The 18,276-nt window shown below is 30.3% G+C and overlaps 2 protein-coding genes, 1 non-coding gene and 1 pseudogene across 6 annotated transcripts; 3 read left to right on the plus strand and 1 right to left on the minus strand.

Moving 5' to 3' along the window:
* The first annotated feature begins 1,836 nt into the window (after positions 1-1,836).
* On the plus strand, positions 1,837-7,002 carry LOC113860135 (shaggy-related protein kinase eta-like). Of its 3 annotated transcripts, XR_003503673.1 has the most exons (14): positions 1,837-2,032; positions 2,807-2,899; positions 3,004-3,063; positions 3,138-3,413; positions 3,495-3,569; positions 3,671-3,727; positions 4,510-4,650; positions 4,915-4,965; positions 5,050-5,145; positions 5,249-5,332; positions 5,502-5,603; positions 5,811-6,340; positions 6,507-6,572; positions 6,755-7,002. XR_003503673.1 is itself a non-coding variant. In XM_027492798.1 (12 exons), the coding sequence occupies exons 1-12, from the start codon at positions 2,006-2,008 to the stop codon at positions 5,904-5,906; spliced, it is 1,053 nt and encodes a 350-aa protein (XP_027348599.1). In that variant the 5' UTR covers positions 1,837-2,005; the 3' UTR covers positions 5,907-6,528. The 3 variants fall into 3 exon arrangements, 2 of the variants coding, with proteins under 2 accessions (XP_027348599.1, XP_027348598.1); XM_027492798.1 differs by lacking the exon at positions 6,755-7,002 and having other exon boundaries at positions 3,138-3,308; positions 5,811-6,528; XM_027492797.1 differs by lacking the exon at positions 6,755-7,002 and having other exon boundaries at positions 5,811-6,524.
* A 3,027-nt stretch (positions 7,003-10,029) lies between these two features.
* On the plus strand, positions 10,030-13,346 carry LOC113859021. 2 transcript variants are annotated; one of them, XR_003503490.1, is made up of 3 exons: positions 10,030-11,291; positions 11,764-12,031; positions 12,809-13,346. XR_003503490.1 is itself a non-coding variant. In XM_027491837.1 (3 exons), exons 2-3 carry the CDS (start codon positions 10,588-10,590, stop codon positions 13,026-13,028), a joined length of 924 nt encoding a protein of 307 aa, XP_027347638.1. In that variant the 5' UTR covers positions 10,094-10,282; positions 10,549-10,587; the 3' UTR covers positions 13,029-13,293. The 2 variants fall into 2 exon arrangements, 1 of the variants encoding a protein (XP_027347638.1); XM_027491837.1 differs by lacking the exon at positions 11,764-12,031 and having other exon boundaries at positions 10,094-10,282; positions 10,549-11,291; positions 12,809-13,293.
* Positions 13,347-14,252: 906 nt separating this feature from the next.
* Positions 14,253-14,325, plus strand: TRNAE-CUC. Its single transcript has one exon. It is a non-coding gene; the product is annotated as a tRNA-Glu (tRNA).
* A 30-nt stretch (positions 14,326-14,355) lies between these two features.
* Positions 14,356-18,051, minus strand: LOC113859991 (annotated as a pseudogene).
* Between the last annotated feature and the right edge of the window lie 225 nt (positions 18,052-18,276).

Consider the following 18,276-nt stretch of genomic DNA (forward strand, 5'->3'; position numbering starts at 1 on the left):
ACTAGCAAGAATTCTTGCACGAGAATTTTAAATTAGAAAATTTTGGACAGGTATAAATTAAAAAATACATTTAAAATGGTAAGATGTATATGCATAATCAATCAGTTCAGGTAATATAAAACTATATAAATTATACAGAAAGTATGAAAATTTTAAAGGAATTAAATTTGAATTTTTTTAAAAATTGAAATATCATACTCATTTTTTATAAGCAACTAAGATTTGAAAAACAACTAATGTAAAAAAAAGAATTATGAAGATAATTATTCTGAAACAGATGTTTTAATGTAAAAATATTGAGAAAAAATTTGACAGTTTTTTAAAATGTAATTATAATACTAAGTAATGATAAGTCAAGTGTCTCAAGGAGGAAAAAACAAGTACAAATGAGATTTTTTGATTCCCAATTAACAAGGATAATTAAATTGTATTAAACCAACATGCTAAACCTATGTTGCATATTGAAGTAAGATTTGGGTAATTATATTTACTTTGTACAGGGTTTGGGTTTATTCAACCTACACTTTTTTATTTGAAAATATTTTAGTACTTAAAAAACTAAGCAGGTAACCATGCAAGTCATGACCGGTGTTAGGAGTATGAATCTGGTTTGGGAGATTGATGGTATACTTACCTTATTCAATGTTCATTTGAATTCTACTCTTTGAAGGTGTTGAATGGGAAGTTAGTCTTACGTTAGTTGTGTTCTGTACCATATTGCCAGGTCTTTGTCAAGAACATGTACCTTATAAAACCGTTGGCATTCCTTGTTCTCTTCTCACCCAAAAATAAAAAATAAATAAAAACAAGCATTTCCCTTTTAAATTTGTTTTTTGAGAGAATGATTTCCTTAAAAGTATTTTTTTTAATATTAAAATTTTATAATATTTATAAAAAAAACAAAATATTAAATTTATATCAATTTATTATTATTATTATTATTATTTATTTTAAAAATATTAAATTAGAAAATATTTATTTTAAATAAAAAAATCTTCATTTTTTATACTTCAACATCAAACTCAAAAGAGTTCAAGTCTTAAATATATGCATGGAAAAATATTAAAAAAAAAGGTAAAATTTATTTTATTAATTAATCACTATACTTTATAATATATATATATATATATATATATATATATATATATATATATATATTTGGTAGATAAAAATCTTAAATAAATTTTTGTTCACCACTTATATAATTTGTGTAATTTTTATCTTTTTATTTTTTAATTGTGCGAGTTTAGCCTCTATTTTTTTAAAATATAACAATTTAATTTGGTCTTTGTATTACATTTCTATCTAAAATTTAACACCATGTGATAATCTAATAACTTCAATCTAAGCTAGCAAGTAATGTGTGCCTTCTTTATGTACAGTTGAATTAAATAATGTATATTTTATTACTAATTTTACTAAGTTTAACTTGAAGGACAGTAATTTATCATCTTATTATATTTAGATCAATATATTTAATAAGGTCTTAGGTTCAAACTCTAAACTCTATTGTATACAAAATTCTCTGAAACTAGCAGCAAATGCTTTATGACCTTTGACTTAAGCAAAAGTATATCATCATATTCAATTAAATTTAAACAAAAAATAACAAACCGACCAAATTATCATATTTACAAAAAATAGAATAAAATGATAAAAATGAAGACTTCAAACAACTCATAATTTAAAGACTAATTGCTGAAAAAAAAAATTAAGGAAGGGTGAAGTCTCTTATGTCTGTTTTCCCTTCCAATGTTTTGAAAAAAAATTGTAATTTTGTATTTTCATTTTTAAAAAATCAAGCATATATAAGAATTGGGGTAAGAGAGAAAATTTATTGGTAAAAATTATAGAAGGAGAGAGAGAGAAGACCAAAACTGAGAGTTGTGAAAGTGAGGAAGGAAGCTGGAAGCACATGGACTTGTCTGCTGTCGCCTCCTTCATGTCTTCTTCAGTCTTCGATTAATGACATTAAGTAACATTCTACTTCTCTCTAATCTCCCTCATGGAATTGCCACACCATAACCACAAGGTTCCTTCCCTCTCTTTATTTTTCTTTTCATGCTCATTTATATGCTTTATTGTTTCGGAATCGGTCCTGAGAAAGGAAAGAGTCCAAAGGTTTCTAATTTTAGTTATTTGAAAGGGTAAAGGTTGTAAGAGTTATATGGTCTGTAGAATTTTCATTTCTCCATTTCTATATAATTCGGTTCCTTTACTGAAGAATTTGGTCTTTGAGCCTAAAAGAGAATACCCTTTTACCTCAGTTTCATGTTGATCCACGTTGGTTTTTTGTAATTATGTATTTGGGGTCTGGAGACAAGTTCTGGACTGGGTGTGTAGTGATAAAGATTTGTCCTGATTTGTTATAATCTTTTGCTTGTTATTTTTCTACGTAGCTCGTTACTTTAGTTTCTCGTTAATTTGTTAATATTCAATTTTGTTGTACTCTGCTGCTGGTTATTGCATTTTTTTAAGTTGTTTTAGCAACATGGTAAGTTGCTTAATCTTTTATGGAGTTTCTCAATCTAATATCATATTCTTTTTGCTGTCTACCTAGTACCTACCACTTCTTTATGCAATATCTTCTATGGAACTTGGATTTTAAATAATTGAATTGCAATATGAGTTGGTTAGCAGTCTGTATCCTGATACTCTGTCCCTTCGGAGTGTGTTATTGTGATTGATTACTATATTCTTCCAACTTCATCTTCCTTGTGACACTAAATCATTTTGCAATGATATGCAAAACATTTGAAATTCTAGTATTCCTTATATCTTGCTCATAATTGTTGCAATTTGGCAGGAGATGTCTGCTTCTGTTGTCAACGGGAATGATTCTCTCACTGGCCACATCATATCCACTACAATTGGAGGAAAAAATGGGGAGCCCAAACAGGTATTGCTTTTGTGAACCCATTTGGGAATTGGATGATTTCACATCTAACCCAGCCAAAATCTTGGGTTGAAACTTTAATGCCTTTGTTATGATTACTTTTGTAGACAATAAGTTACATGGCAGAACGCGTTGTGGGAACTGGGTCATTTGGAATAGTCTTCCAGGTAGGTCAATACTATATTTATATTTGTTATTATCTTCATATGTTTTGACACATGCTGATAATTTTTCCTCATAGGCAAAATGCTTGGAAACTGGGGAAGCTGTGGCCATTAAGAAGGTTTTACAGGACAGAAGATATAAGAACCGTGAACTACAGTTAATGCGCATGATGGATCATCCAAATGTGATCTCTCTGAAGCACTGTTTCTTTTCCACTACAAGTACAGATGAACTTTTCCTTAATTTGGTGATGGAATATGTTCCAGAGTCTATGTATCGAGTTTTGAAGTTCTATAGTAATAATGCTAATCAGGGAATGCCACTCATCTACGTAAAACTTTACATGTATCAGGTATTACTTAGACTTTATGCTGATTGAGAGGTTCTGTTTTACCTTTTCATATCCTGATACAGGTCTGTGTTGCACATATAGATTTTCAGGGGGCTGGCTTATATCCACACTGTCCCTAGAGTTTGCCACAGAGATTTGAAGCCCCAAAACATACTGGTTTGCTTCTATATGTTTGCTGAATGCAAATTATTATCATGACTTCTTTCCAAAAAGTAGGAATGATTTCTTGCTCTGATGTCACTTTCTGCATTCTCTAGGTTGACCCTCTTACACACCAGGTTAAGATATGTGATTTTGGAAGTGCAAAAGTGATGGTATGTCAACTTCATTCTCAGTACACACACACACCTTTTGTGTGCATCATTATCATATTTTATTAGTCAGCCTAGGCTGTCCCTTAATTTTTATTACAATCTCAACCAAGTATAATAAATTATAATCACCTCTGATGGTGTAGATGACAAGGGTAATTATTATGCTGTGAAATGTAATGTTGTTCATTTGATGCATATGGTTAAATGAAATGCTTTGATGACATTTGATCTAGTGTCTAGGATATTAGGTGAACAGAGGTGTATTGTCTCAGGTATGTGTGATGCCCATTCCGAACTCTGAAGGTGTACAGAAATAAATTTTGGACTATTTTCTGGTCTACTTTTCACTGCTTCATTTAATTATGCACTTTGTGCGATCTATGTAGTTGACTTTACTTAGTGGAATAAGACTTTATTATTGTTGTTAGTCCTCAAGTCATCTCTAATGCTAGTGTACTGCTGTGCTCCACTGCAAATTGCAGACCTATATTTTTTTTAACATTTTATCTTGTGACATTGTAATTTTTTTATATGGTTTTTGTTTCATCCTTTTGGGTTGACCAGCCAGATTTGGTTTCTGATTTATTTTTATTTTTATTTTAGTCTTTTGGGTAACCCATCCATTTTGTATTTTTTTGGTGATTTCTGTTGTGATTTATATACATTAAACTTTTGTGCTCTTGAGCATTTGATTTGTGACTCCTATAAAAATATCATGATCATATTTTCTGTTTTTTCCAACTGGATGTTTCTTGTTTACTTGGGGACTTTTGTGTGATCAGGTCAAAGGTGAAGCTAATATATCATATATATGTTCACGTTTCTATCGAGCACCAGAGCTTATATTTGGTGCCACTGAGTATACTACTTCAATCGATATTTGGTCAGCTGGCTGTGTCCTTGCTGAACTGCTTTTGGGCCAGGTATATGTCATTGTTTCTTTTATTGTTATTACATGCATTACAAAAAACAGCAGTGCTAGCGACTCCTTATTGGTTGAAATTTAGTTGGACTTGCAAAATCATGTAGATCCCACTTCTCATTTGATGAATGGCTTTTTGAAATAAATTTCAGCCAATAATAGCGTGTTGCTAGCATTCCACTTACTAAAAATTGGTGCAAATAATATCTTATTTAATAATTATCTACTGCTTAATGTCATCTGACGTACAAAGGGAACTTTGTAGCCATTATTTCCTGGCGAAAATGCAGTGGACCAGCTTGTGGAGATTATCAAGGTGCAATTGGTGTTAAAACATTAATTTCAAAGATCATACCATTCTTGTCATAAGAGTTCAGCTCAATAATATCCTGTGTTGCAGGTTCTTGGCACACCCACTCGGGAGGAAGTTCGCTGTATGAATCCTAACTACAATGACTTCAGGTTTCCACAGATTAAAGCACATCCATGGCACAAGGTTTGCCTTTTTAGCTCTCTTATGCCACATTGTTTTTCAGATTATCAAAGTTGAGGACATAGAAAATAATCCATGACATTCTAAAGCTTGAAAATTTGTGTAGATATTCCACAAAAAAATGCCTCCAGAAGCAATTGATCTTGCTTCACGGCTTCTGCAGTACTCCCCTAGTCTTCGTTGTACTGCGGTGAGTGTGATTGCTTCAGTTTTTTGATTTATTTATGTGTGTGAATCATTTAGTCTTCCTTCAACATAGTATAGACCAGTCTATATTTCTTCTGAATCTGATCAGTTGGTGACTGTTATATATATTAACTACCATAGCCGTTTGAGGAGGATCTACTTTTCTTATGCAGCTAGAAGCATGTGCACACCCATTCTTTGATGAACTCCGTGAACCCAATGCTCGCTTGCCAAATGGACGTCCATTTCCTCCTCTGTTCAACTTTAAACAAGAGGTGAGTGTGTCAATGTCGACTACTAATCTCTGAACCTAGGTCAGAAAAAGCTACATGCGCTACAATTCAATTTTATGATCAAGATACAAGATTAGCATGCCACTAAACCAAATTGATAGACAGCTACATTATGAATATACTAGGGATCAGATATTCTATAAGTTCCCTCTTCAGGGTCTCTTACATGTTAATGTTCTCTGTTTACAGTTATCTGGAGCGTCTCCAGAGCTCATTAATAAGTTGATACCTGACCAGATGAAGCGTCAGATAGGGCTACAATATGCCCATGTGGCTGGAACATGATGTTAAGCTCAGCGCAAAGTGTGTTCTAAACTAATGGATACAACGGAGAGGGGTACCATCTTAATATCTAAATTACAAGTTACTGTATGGTGGCAGTATAATTCTGTGCATGACTGGGACTGAGACTTGGGTTCTGGATGGTTGCAGTTGATCCACCACTTCAGCCAGCATATACCTTCTGGTGGAGATTTGTTGCCCCAGGCAAAATAGCTTCTTCCTTCCATGATTATAGTAAACCTCTATGTCTAGTATAGTATGGTTGGCCTGAATTGATCACAATGCTTATGTCAAGGGAAAACAACCCCTACCTGGAAGGAGGGTCCCTCAGATAAATGATGGATCTTGATGGTGGACAATGTTGGTTGTTGGGTTTGGCTTCCTCGTGTCAAATATGTGACTGATTCGCCATGTCACAAACATGCTCCTTGTGAAATGTAATCTTGTCTGCTTATCTCTTCAAACACTTATCTCTATTCTACTGTTTCAACCTTACATTTTTATTTAACAGATTTATAAATATGATCTGTTTTATTAGAGTTTATGCAAAGATTTCTCCTTTTAAGCTTATCACTTGTCACTCCACCATTTTCTGAACATCAGAGCTTGAGCACATGATTAACCAGTTGTTGTCGGCAGCATTGACGATGATCATAGATATCATATTAGGTACACATGCCATTCCATCCAATAATTGCTCTTTTTGAATGAAATATTACTACTTTGACTTGTGCAACTATGAACAATGTCATAGTCATCAATAATTGTTAGATTATGAATCAGTTATTATTTACAATTTTTTTAAAATATATATATATAATTTTGCAAGTTCATTTTACTTTGGCTGTCAGGAATTTTCTCTCACACACAAGTTGTCCTGCTCATCAAGTTTATCTTTGCAGTTGGGCATGTGATCATGTTGAAAAATGATGTTCCGCTACTAGCCACTTCCATGTTTTCAGGAATCTAGATCTAAATGATTTGCACACATGATGGTAACAAAATAAAACAAAAAATTGAACTGTGCTATATGCTAACACTGGATATATATGGCAACAGAAAAGGAAATGGGAAATATGCAAAATGTTTTTTCTTTCTGATTTATCACTTTGTTCATAAGTTATGTTTATACTAGTTTTTTTTGTGTTTAAAATAATATTAAATTAAGATTCTTGTAATTTTTTTAAAACTCTTTAAAATTAATCAAAACTAAATTTTAAAGCGTTTGACTAAGTTTTGAAAAATATTTTTATGATATAATTTCTTTTCTAAGAGAATCTTTTTATTTTTTTAAAAAAACTAAGTAAACCATTTTTTAAATTTATCATAAAATTTACAATTTCAAATGATTATAATTTTTAAAAAATTAGTTGTTTTCTCCAAATAAGTAATTTACATATTTAATTCCCTCGAAGTTATGTTTATATTTCCCATTTTGCCCTGAGAATTGAGTACAATCCATTAAAAATTATTGACGGTATTAAAATAATTTTAACAAAGGTTTTATTGCTTTTTAATTATTATTCTAATTTTTTATTTGATGCCATTTTCGTGCTTATATCAATTCTCGTACATAAATCACTTTATTTAATATTTACAACTTACAATGTATCTTCTGTTCCTGCTTTGAATCTGCCAATGATTAAAGAACAACGAATCGTCAATCAATATAATAAAAGTAATGGGATATAAAATAATGTCAATCATTTATTTAAAAATAAATATACAAGCATTCGTTATTTTTTTAAACATTAAATATAATAAAATTTATTGTCACAGAAAAATTCAAAAATAAGGCAGAAAACAAACAATCAAAACATTTTTATTTGATTTTTCCCCTAAATTTAATTATGTTTTAATGTTTGAAAAGTGCCCTATAAAAGTAAATTAATGAATGCTGAGGTTCAAGATAAATAAACAACTGAGATTTCATTTCTATTAGTAATTTGAATGATTAAATTTTCTCCTTAATTTTACTTTTTTATATTTATTTTTTATAATTTTTAATAATTTAGATAAATTTTCTTATTTTAATAAAGAAAAACTTATTTAAAATGCTTATAAAAATATTTTTTTATATATTTTATTTATTTATTTATAAAAATTTATTTACAATAATATATCACATCTCTATTATATTTTTGTTAATAATTAAATAAAATTTTGAAATAAAAAACTTAATTTAAATAATTTAACAATTAAAGGGATTAAAGTTATACATAAATTAAAGTATAGAGACTAAAAATACAACTAATTCTAAAAATATTATCATTAGTCATTCTAAAAGACTAAATTATCAATATTTGTATAGATTGGAGATTAACATATAAAATTTTTATTAGAGAAGATTTTATTGTATCAAAATTATATTTATTAAATTAAAATCAAGTAATTACGCTCTTATATAATATAAAAAACTTAAATTTATAAATTATATTATCAGTATCATACCATTAGAGTAGATTAAAAAAATAAAGACAGTCAAATCGAATAAAAAAAGTAGACCAATGAAATTATATGTTTCAAAAGATAATTACTGCATTAGATTTTCCTGTATTTAATTTTGTGGTTACATTCTGACGTGAAAATTTTAACCTACAGAAAATTTATGAATAATAAATTTTATTTTAATAATACCTATATAATATATAAAAAAACACTAATGTGATAAAAATTAGCATCTTGCAAGTAGAAGTAGCTCTTGAATTTTGACAACGTGGTTAAGGTATTTTTGTCAAAATTGATATGCTTAATTTTGACCGATTATTCGGGAACGGATTTCTCAATAGTAACTAGATTCTTGACTTCTACTAATATGCATTTGTTAATGTAAAGAATAATTTAATCTTTTTATATTTCACGTTTTTAAAATTATAAATATATACTTTTCATTTAATGTTTATTTTAATAAAATAATAAAAATATGTAAAAATAAGTAAAAGGTATTGAGAAAATTCTAATACATATATCAGGATTTTTCTTTTTGTTTATTAATTGACTAAATGATATTGTCTGTTGTCACGTGGGTTGCGGTGCTCTAGGATTTATTTATTTATTTTGGTTATGAATCACACTTTTAGTTTTTTAATAAGAGCATGTGTATTTTATTTTTCAGAGACACTTTTTTGTATCTTTTAGAGTAATTTCATTTATTTTTTAATATTTTACAATTTATTTTTTTTATCAATTTTTATACAATATTAGATAGTACAGTGTGTAATTGAGCAAGTATTTTCGAGAATTGAACAAATTAAATTTTTTGGGTAAAGAAAAAAATTACTAATTTCTGTTTAGAATTCTATTTTCTTTCTCGCGATAGACTTGCTCATTTCTTGTTCTTATTCTAGTTAGACCGATGAATTGGTACATTCTATTATTACTCTTTTGTTTTTATTTTATAATTTGGTTAAATTTTTTAAAATAGAATTTATTTATTATCATTATAAAAATATATTATATTTCAGCTGAAATTAATTTAAATGCTGTTTTAAATTTAATTTAATATCACCTGATTGAAAATAATTTAGATTATATTCAATAATTAAATTTTATATTTTTAAATTTAATTACAAAGTAGTAAATACTTTTTTTTTTATCAATTTTCTACCTTATTTGAAAGAACTTTCTTATATATAAAATCTAAAATTTATGTAATAAAATATATGAGACACGAGACATAAAGGTGCCGTTGTTGTAATGTTCCAAACTAAATTTGACTATTGAAACGCAAAACGGATCAATAATAAATTTTAAAACGCACTTAATATCTGATACTCCGTACACCTTCTATTCATTTAATTTAAACCGGCAATAAATCAAAATTAATGTGATAAATTAGTCTTAAAATTGTTTTTTTGGATTTGAGTGATTATTTTCTTATTCTGTTAACATTAGTCTTTACAATTGATTTTATTACAAGAAAATATTTTTCACATGACAAAAACAAAAATTTAATCAACACCTTTTTTTGATAAAAATATTTCATATCAGAAGCCTTAAAACAAATGACTTCGAAATCGGTTTTTTAGTTCATGAATATCTATGCCAATGCATGCCGTAAAAGTAAAAGGGTTTTGTATAAAAGCATGGAATAAAGACAAAACCTCAATTTCTTATCCTTTGCTTTACTCACTTATTCATTCCATCAAATGATTCAAATGCACTCAATCTCTTCTCCAATTTTCATGCCATTTTCCCAGTTACTTTCCTTACCTAACCCTGCTACTCTTTTTTCAATATATAAATACTAAAATAATAATAACATCGTGCATTCTTCCAACTACACCCCAGAACCAGGGCAAAGCTCAGAGCTTTAACGCGGTGTGGTTGGATTCAAACGTACCCAGTTTGAATTTTTATTCTAGAACATAATATTTGAGGTAAATCCCCTCTTTGTGGTTGATTGGGTGAAACATCGTATTGGTGACAATCCAAGTTTCATTTTTTTAGTTATGTTTATGATTTTGTTACAATATCTGAAGATTATATCTCAAAATACGAAATGGGTCGTTGAGAGATATATATTTTCCACTTTTTATTTGATCACATTGTTCATCCTCTGTAAATAACATAAAGTTTATCTTTTGTTGTTGGGTTTATCACTGTGAGATGCATGTGTTATGTTTTGTAAGGAGTTTCTTTTCAGGTTTGGAAATATTGAGTGGGAGGATTTGATATCGGGGTGATGGATCAGGCAAGAAGCAAAGACAGTGGTGAGATTTTGGATCATGTTGATGAAAGGAAGGATGAGGATTTAAACCAGTTGAATGCAATTGATGCAGGAGCTGGACATAGCTTGGGTGAAAGAGTTAGTGTAAGTGGGGAAGGTGGGACTTCAGAAGTCATGTGTGATGATCTTGAATTGAATAAGGAGTTAAAGGAGGGGCCTCTAGAAGATAAGGGTCAGGACATGGGTGACCCACAAGAAATTAATGATACATTGCATGGGGTTGATCAAGGAACTAGTTATACTTCAAGAAATTTGGTTAGTGGTGAAGTGGTTGAGACCTGTGTTGTTATAGATTCTTCTCCTCAGATTGTGTATGTCAGTGGAGATAATAGGAAATTGGAAACAAAACCTAATGAATTGGGGTTGGGCAAGGTGTCTGTGAAAACACCAAAAGAGGTGTCTGAGACGGAGAAAAATTCATGCGTCATTGATGTAAACTGTGGTGACTGCAATGGGTTTAGTGAGAATTTGGAAGGTGAAATGATCTGTAGGATTTGCCATCTGGCCTCTGGGCAACCATTAGAAGCAGTAGCTGTTGGCACTGCTAATAATGCTACGACTAATACAGATTTGATTCAGCTTGGTTGTGCATGTAAAGATGAGCTAGGCATTGCCCATAGTCATTGTGCTGAGGCATGGTTCAAGCTTAGAGGAAACAGGTAACTGATTTTATTTTTTTTAATACTTATTGTTTGTAGATTAACATTTGTTTAGCCTTTTTTTTATTTATTATTTTGAAATTTTGCATTAATGCCTGCAACATTAGACATGTTCTGGTGCATTGTCTACTTATTTTGAATTCAAAACGTCATTGGGATGTTCAATATTTTAATGTTTTATAATATTCATCTTTTTATAATACTTGGTCGGTTTTTTCTTTTCATGACTTGTTTTGTGAATCTTTGAAATTCTAATGCATACTTATGCGTATAGCATTGGATGAGAACAGGATTAAAGCAGTTGGCTGTTGTCTGTAGGAATTTCTAAATTCTATTACTGTAATATTGTTGTTATTAATAACTTTACCTAAAAAAATTCCTTAAATTTGAGTCTAAACTTTGGAATTGGCTTCATTGCCTATCATTGTCAGTTGGTTAATGTATGCTGCTCATAGCTTTTTCCCTTTTTTAGAGTGGGCAAATGCATCCAGACACCCAGTTGGTTTTCCTTCCGAGATATTAGCCAATGGCTTGGCTTCTAATTTTTGTGAGTTGAGGTTAATTGACCTCCAAACGATGGCATCATGTCTAGTTTGGTGTTTAATATATGATTGCGCATATTTTTCATGCTGATGCTTTGCCCATGTTTTGGTCAAAAAATGCTCTTCTAGTCTCCATGAAGTTTCTCTGAATCTTCTGTTTCTCTTTTCAGCTGATGTTTGGGAAATGAACTGGGAAAAGTAAGTTAATACTTTCATCACCCTAGAAAGAATAATATATATGTCCTACTCTTACCCCTTTTCCTCTACCCTTCCCAAATAAAGGAAAAGCAAATATTTGATACATTGATCTCATGCAGCAAGATTGTCTTTCCAACTGCAATAATTTCTGAGATAATTCTGAATATGGGCATATTTCACATTTAAAATTTTTGTTTGCTGTTGTTAGAGAAGAAACTGCGGGGTATGGTACTAATGCAACTTTCACTTGTTTAAGTCTCAAATGTCACTAATCTAATTACGATTCCTCTATTAGCCCTTCCCTTGTAATCTCTTTAACCACAAACTTTCAATTAGCACCAGCATCAATCTGTAATGATGGTTCAGATGCATGGTCAATTCAAAATTTTACTGTGCCTGGTCAAGGACGGTCTGGAAATACATTTTTTTTGTGGTAATTTTAATCCTAATTCTTGTTTGAAATTACTCTCACATATATTTTTTTTGTCTAAATATTTATATTTTAGGGGGCAAAGTTCTCTCAATATTTATATTTTCCGTTCACATCTCGTGTACACTTGTAGTTTATTCTTTAAAATTTGAAAATATTTCTTGTCTATTGAGCTGAGAGAGAAGAGTCCAAGAATTTACTTGTGTGTGCAATATAAGAATGTCATCACCAAGCATGTTCAATCTTCTTTGTTTCATATGCAAGCTAGTGTTTGGTTGAATAATCCTGAGGTTCCTATGTTCTATGTTAGTTCTGTTAATACCTTTATTTATCTTTCACAATTACAGGTTGTGCGAAATATGTGGTGAGACTGCAAAAAATGTTTCAGATGTTACTGATAATGAATTTATTGAAGAGTGGAATGAAAGTAGATTTATGGACAGTGATAATACCTCATCGGGCAGGTTTGGCGGATGTTGGCGTGGACAACCATTTTGTAACTTCTTAATGGCATGCCTGGTAATAGCTTTTGTTCTACCATGGTTCTTCCGTGTAAATATGTTCTAGTGGGGAAGTCAAACACTATTCTTCCCTTCCAAATCTTCATCCCTGCCTACGTAATGGGTGCATGCATTATTGGTTCTTGGCAAATTCTTTCTCTGAAGGGGTGGTAATGCTTAACCATGTCCAAGTTCACATTTTTCAGGGTACTACATACCCTACCCTGAAGCCTTCAAGTTTCATTGTACAGAAGTTGCCAACTTGGCAAGTGATGGCCATATTGTTTCCTTATTGCATTCATTTGATTGGAGTGCGTGTGGTGTTCTGAGATATATATTGATACAGCGGGATTACTTTTTCTAAGTGGAAAAAACAATATTTTACTCATAGATGTTAGAAACAGTACATTATTCGCTGTAAACCAAGAAAACAGAAAAAGCTTCTCCTCCATTTTCCTTTTCTCTTTTTCATTTTTTCACTTTTTTTAATCTCTGTTGACTTGTCTGCTAAAGTTCAAAGAATCCAATGTCATAATGTTGTCTTCAATGTGTTTATATTTCCTTCTTTTTGTTTGCAAATGTCCTAACTTCTAAATTACTCTACCTTTAGTAAAATTGGTTGTCAGCATTTTTCTTTTTGTTAGGGCCACACTACAATATTTTGTTTGCTCACAATTCTTGCCATAATTTTGAAGCTTATATACAGATGTAAAAGGAAAATGTTTATATCACTAAAATGGGAACCTCTTTTATACTTGGGGTGCATTTTTGGGATGAGTGAATACAGAAAAGATTTAAAAAAAGCAAATACAAGATAAAAATAATACCATACAGTATCATATACAGCATTAATATGTAGTGATTTAAATAATGAAACCGTATATAATGTGAGATTTTGAGCCAAATCTTATAATGTGTATGAAGTGTGTGAATAGGAAGAGATATATTCAAGGTTATCGAGGTATACTCGTGATACGCTTTGAATATGTGGTGAGTGCAAATAGATATAGTAAGTATGTATTAGGAGAAAAAAAAAATGTGGGGCAACTGCCTTCGGTAGGTTATGGGTAGGTTCTCACATGATTTGAACCAGTGATAATGTAACTAAAACAGTGACAACATACCTCACTTTTTAAATAATAATAAAGAGTAGACTGTAATTATGTGGCAATGTGTGTAGCAAGGCAATATTTACGTAAGTAAATAAAATATTATTGAATAATACTTGAATGTAAACCATATTTTGGTGTGCCTGGTTTAATTACTAATACGGGCAAGAAAGAATCAATAATCCGTTGTAGTCTAGTTGGTTAGGATACTCGGCTCTCACCCGAGAGACCCGGGTTCGAGTCCCGGCAACGGAATTTTTTTTAATTTCAAAATATCCTGTAGGATTATTTCCAAAGGAAAGTGATATAAATATTATTTGTCAAAAATAATGAAAATATAAAGTGGCTCTGGCATCTAAAACAGCTTTCTTCCTCTCACGGATCTAAGTTGGGTCTCAGAACCTTTGACTTGGTGGGCGTAAAAGTCCGCATCAATGAACACTGCATCGATATTCTCCCTCAAACGTTCCTCGGAGCTCACCACGTTTTGCAGAGACTGAGCATCAAAATGAGAATTAGCAGCAAGGCGTTGTTCAACGGAATCCAACCAAGGACCACTGAAAGAGAAGTCGCGAAGATCCTGCAACAACTTCTCAGCTTCTAAACGCTTCGAGTCCAAAATTTCCAAGATCCTATGAGTATTGAGAAGTCGTAGAAGAGCCGCAAGACATCTATAGGCATTGGCTTTGGAAGAAGGATCTTTGTCATCGGCACGCAAACGTGCTTCAGGATGGGAACAAAGAAATTGCAACACCAAGTGAGCATCTTCCATAGTTAAGTACTTCAAACAATCATCATTCCCACGGTTGCCCACTGAAAATTGCGATTGCTCAGCCATCACTACCAAAACACTCTCTGCATACCTAACCTAATGTTCACACCTTTATTTATAGATCTTTCAGCTCTGTATTTCTTCGTCAATTTCAAGTAACTATAATCAGTATATTAAAAATAGGATTATCATGATTTTACAAATGTTCCATGAGTGATGATAAACATGAATAAAAATGCATATTAAAAATAAAGGATAAAATATATATAATTTTTACATACCTTCTGATAATCTTTCATTTATAAAATAATATTAAACAAAAATATATATAAGTCATATTAAAATGTTAATTTATAATTAAATATATTGACTTTTTTTTAATGTATTTACTATCTTTAATCCATAATATATATATATATATATATATATATATATATATATATATACACACAAACTGGCTTTATTTAATAATTAGAAAAAATATATAAAAATAGGTAGAAATTTTAGAAATAAAAATATAATTAAAATGTTATTTTATAATTAAATGCATACTATTAACCTGAAATAAAAAAATTATATATTTATTTTCTTAAAAGTATAAAATACATTTTTTTTTATTTAACAATTACGAAATTTATAGAAATAAAAAGTTAAAAGATCGAGAACAGGGAGATATAAAAAGTTTATTTATAATTAAATGCATACACTTTAATTTATAAAGTATATGAGGGGATTAATTCTTAATGGAAAGGTGTATGTATTTATTATTTTAAAAATATAAATATTTTAAATACCTTTAATTAAATAATTTTTTTTGTAAAACTAAAACGGAGGAGAATATAAAATGTTAATTTAGAGTTAAATGCATATACTTTTTAGTCAATATTTACTTTATAAAAATATGAAATATAATCACATGATTATAAAAAATAATAATTATTAAATTATTAGATTATCTGTCAAATTATGTTTTTTTAAATATTAAAATGTTTTTCATGATGTCATTTATTTATTTATTTTTATATATTCTATTTACCTTACGATGAGGATCATTAGTAAACGATTTTATAAATACATATTGACTTCAAATATTTTCTTATATATTTTATATATTGTTTTAAAATGTAAATTATCTATTGTTGTCCAGCAAACTTGATTCATATAATCTATCGAGAATGAATATAGTGCTAAGAGAAAAAAAAAATTCAATGTATTATCAAAAAAGTTAAAAACTTAAAAATGAAATATTGTTTTCAAGTACCTTAAAACAAACACACATATATATATATAAAAGATTAGTTGAATAATGTATACACTTTATTTATTTAATTATTACTTTTTAAAGTATTACATAGAAAATATAAAAGTAACAAGGCTTTTTTGAATTTTATGATGGGAAAGGAAGGGGTTAGGAATTGTTAACACTTATTTGAAAATTAATTAAAAATATAAAAAAAAGTTAGAAATTTTTTCTAAACTCTTCTTATTTTTTTTAGTTCTCTATTTTTGAATTTTAATGACTTGTGGAGTTTATCATTTATATTTTTATTTGATAGATTAAATATTTAATATTATCTAGAGTTAAAATAAAAAAATAATTTTTTAAAAAAATGTTAGTTTTTATAGTGAATTTTTAAAAAAAATTATAAAAATAGAAAATTTAAAAAATATTAATTTTTAGAGAGAGAAAATATTTAATTTTTGTACCATCCTTTCATTGACCTGTTTCAATGAAGTCACAAGCTCCGGACTCGACACATTTGCATACCTGTTTCCCTGCACAAGTCCAAACATATCATTGTTCATTAACTTCATTTAAATTAGGCTTTTTTTTATTGAATAATTGTTTTTTCATAAATCATTTACCTTATAGAAAGATAAAACTTCAATGGAATGTACTATAGTCACCAATATAAAATCTCATTTAGGTTTGTGGTACTTGTGCCCTGGCTATAGGGGCTTTATAGGAAAATGTGGTCAAGAGTTCACTATGCGCTTTGCCCATGAATCAAAGAATGCAATGCAAGCCATCATTCAGATTTGGACATAAATTAGCACATAATGCATAATATGATTTTAACAAGGGTAAAATTCAACTGGATGCTTTATTCTAAAACCGCTTCACATTTGGAACTCATCTACAAGTTCCAATTATTGCAAAGCAGTAACCACTTCATAGTGCAAAAATCAATGAAGGCCACTTCTTTTGAACCAATCCAAACTAACAAGGAAAAGAAGAAGGAAGCAAAGAAGACCTGTTCATCATTTCCAGGGCATGGCCAAGACTAGCAGATTCTCCACAACCAAATGAATAAACGTCACAATTATCAGATACTACAAAGGTGGTGTAATCTCCTGTAGCAACATGAACTGCTTTGACATTTTTCATTGCCCCACCACCTTAGGCACTGATTCGCATTCTTCATTTCCATGACCCAAGCAACCATAACGGCCCCATCCCCATGTGCAAACACGGCCATCCTGCCCCACCACAGCTGCATGCCAAGCACCAGCAGCACCCACCATGGGCTGAAGGTTTAACAGCTGAAATTGTTCAATCAAACGTGGATACGTCTCATCAGTTCTTGAGCCCTGTCTAAGCTTCCCACCCAAGCCACATCCAACAGAGTACACTGACCTGTTAAGATTTCAGAGAAGGATCACATAATCAATAAACATAACATACAGATGATATTATTTATTACTCATTACAATGAGAATGAAATGAAATGTAAAAACTAGTTTACTTAAGAATAAAAAACATAATGGCAGATATGTGTTGACAGCTAAGGAACAGATCACAATACAAAAAATAAAATAAAATATTTTCACCCCAGCATGAAAGAGTGCCCAATTTGTAGCATATGATATAGCTCTCAATTCAGTTCTTGTGTAAAAAAAAAATGCAATAGTGAAGATAAGGAGACAGTTGGAGCTCACATTCCACTGGGTTGACAAGCCAAACAAAGCAGGGAGCAGAATCCAGCAGCTATTTGCACTACAGGTATGTGTTCCAGGGCTCCTAATAAAGGATGGGGTTCCACATGATTTGGATTAGTGCGGTGACAGAGTTTGCCATCACTACCCCAAGAAAATGTAAAACCCTGCCTTCTCTTGACAATACAGCTGTCAAATAATTTCCAATCTTGCACAACAAATATGTTTCTCAAACACTCGACTAACTGCGGAGTAGTGTTAAATTTTGCCATATTGCAAGAATTATGACACGTAGCAAAAAGAAACCAGACAGAAAATTAATTTTAAAATATATATTTTAGTAATTTGTTTTTAGAAAAACAATATAGATAAGATTTTATGTGTGTTATAATATATGATACATATGGATTACATAACACGTGTCAAAATTCGGGATGAAAATGAGTATCCGATTTTTTAGATACTAGGTATATAACGTGGCGTCAACGTTGTTTGAA

Source organism: Abrus precatorius, unplaced genomic scaffold (genome assembly GCF_003935025.1).
Source record: "Abrus precatorius isolate BTA unplaced genomic scaffold, Abrus_2018 Scaffold2, whole genome shotgun sequence".
In the NCBI taxonomy this organism is placed as follows: domain Eukaryota; kingdom Viridiplantae; phylum Streptophyta; class Magnoliopsida; order Fabales; family Fabaceae; genus Abrus; species Abrus precatorius.

What these genes read in the sequence shown, in the direction of transcription:
- LOC113860135 (XM_027492797.1), top strand. Translation starts at nt 2,006, where the DNA reads ATGGAATTGCCACACCATAACCACAAG. An exon ending in AAAATGGGGAGCCCAAACAG is followed by an intron (nt 2,900 to 3,003) that starts GTATTGCTTTTG and finishes TTACTTTTGTAG; the next exon opens with ACAATAAGTTACATGGCAGA. An exon ending in CTAGTCTTCGTTGTACTGCG is followed by an intron (nt 5,333 to 5,501) that starts GTGAGTGTGATT and finishes TTTCTTATGCAG; the next exon opens with CTAGAAGCATGTGCACACCC.
- LOC113859021 (XM_027491837.1), top strand. Translation starts at nt 10,588, where the DNA reads ATGGATCAGGCAAGAAGCAAAGACAGTGGTGAGATTTTGGATCATGTT. An exon ending in TTCAAGCTTAGAGGAAACAG is followed by an intron (nt 11,292 to 12,808) that starts GTAACTGATTTT and finishes TCACAATTACAG; the next exon opens with GTTGTGCGAAATATGTGGTG.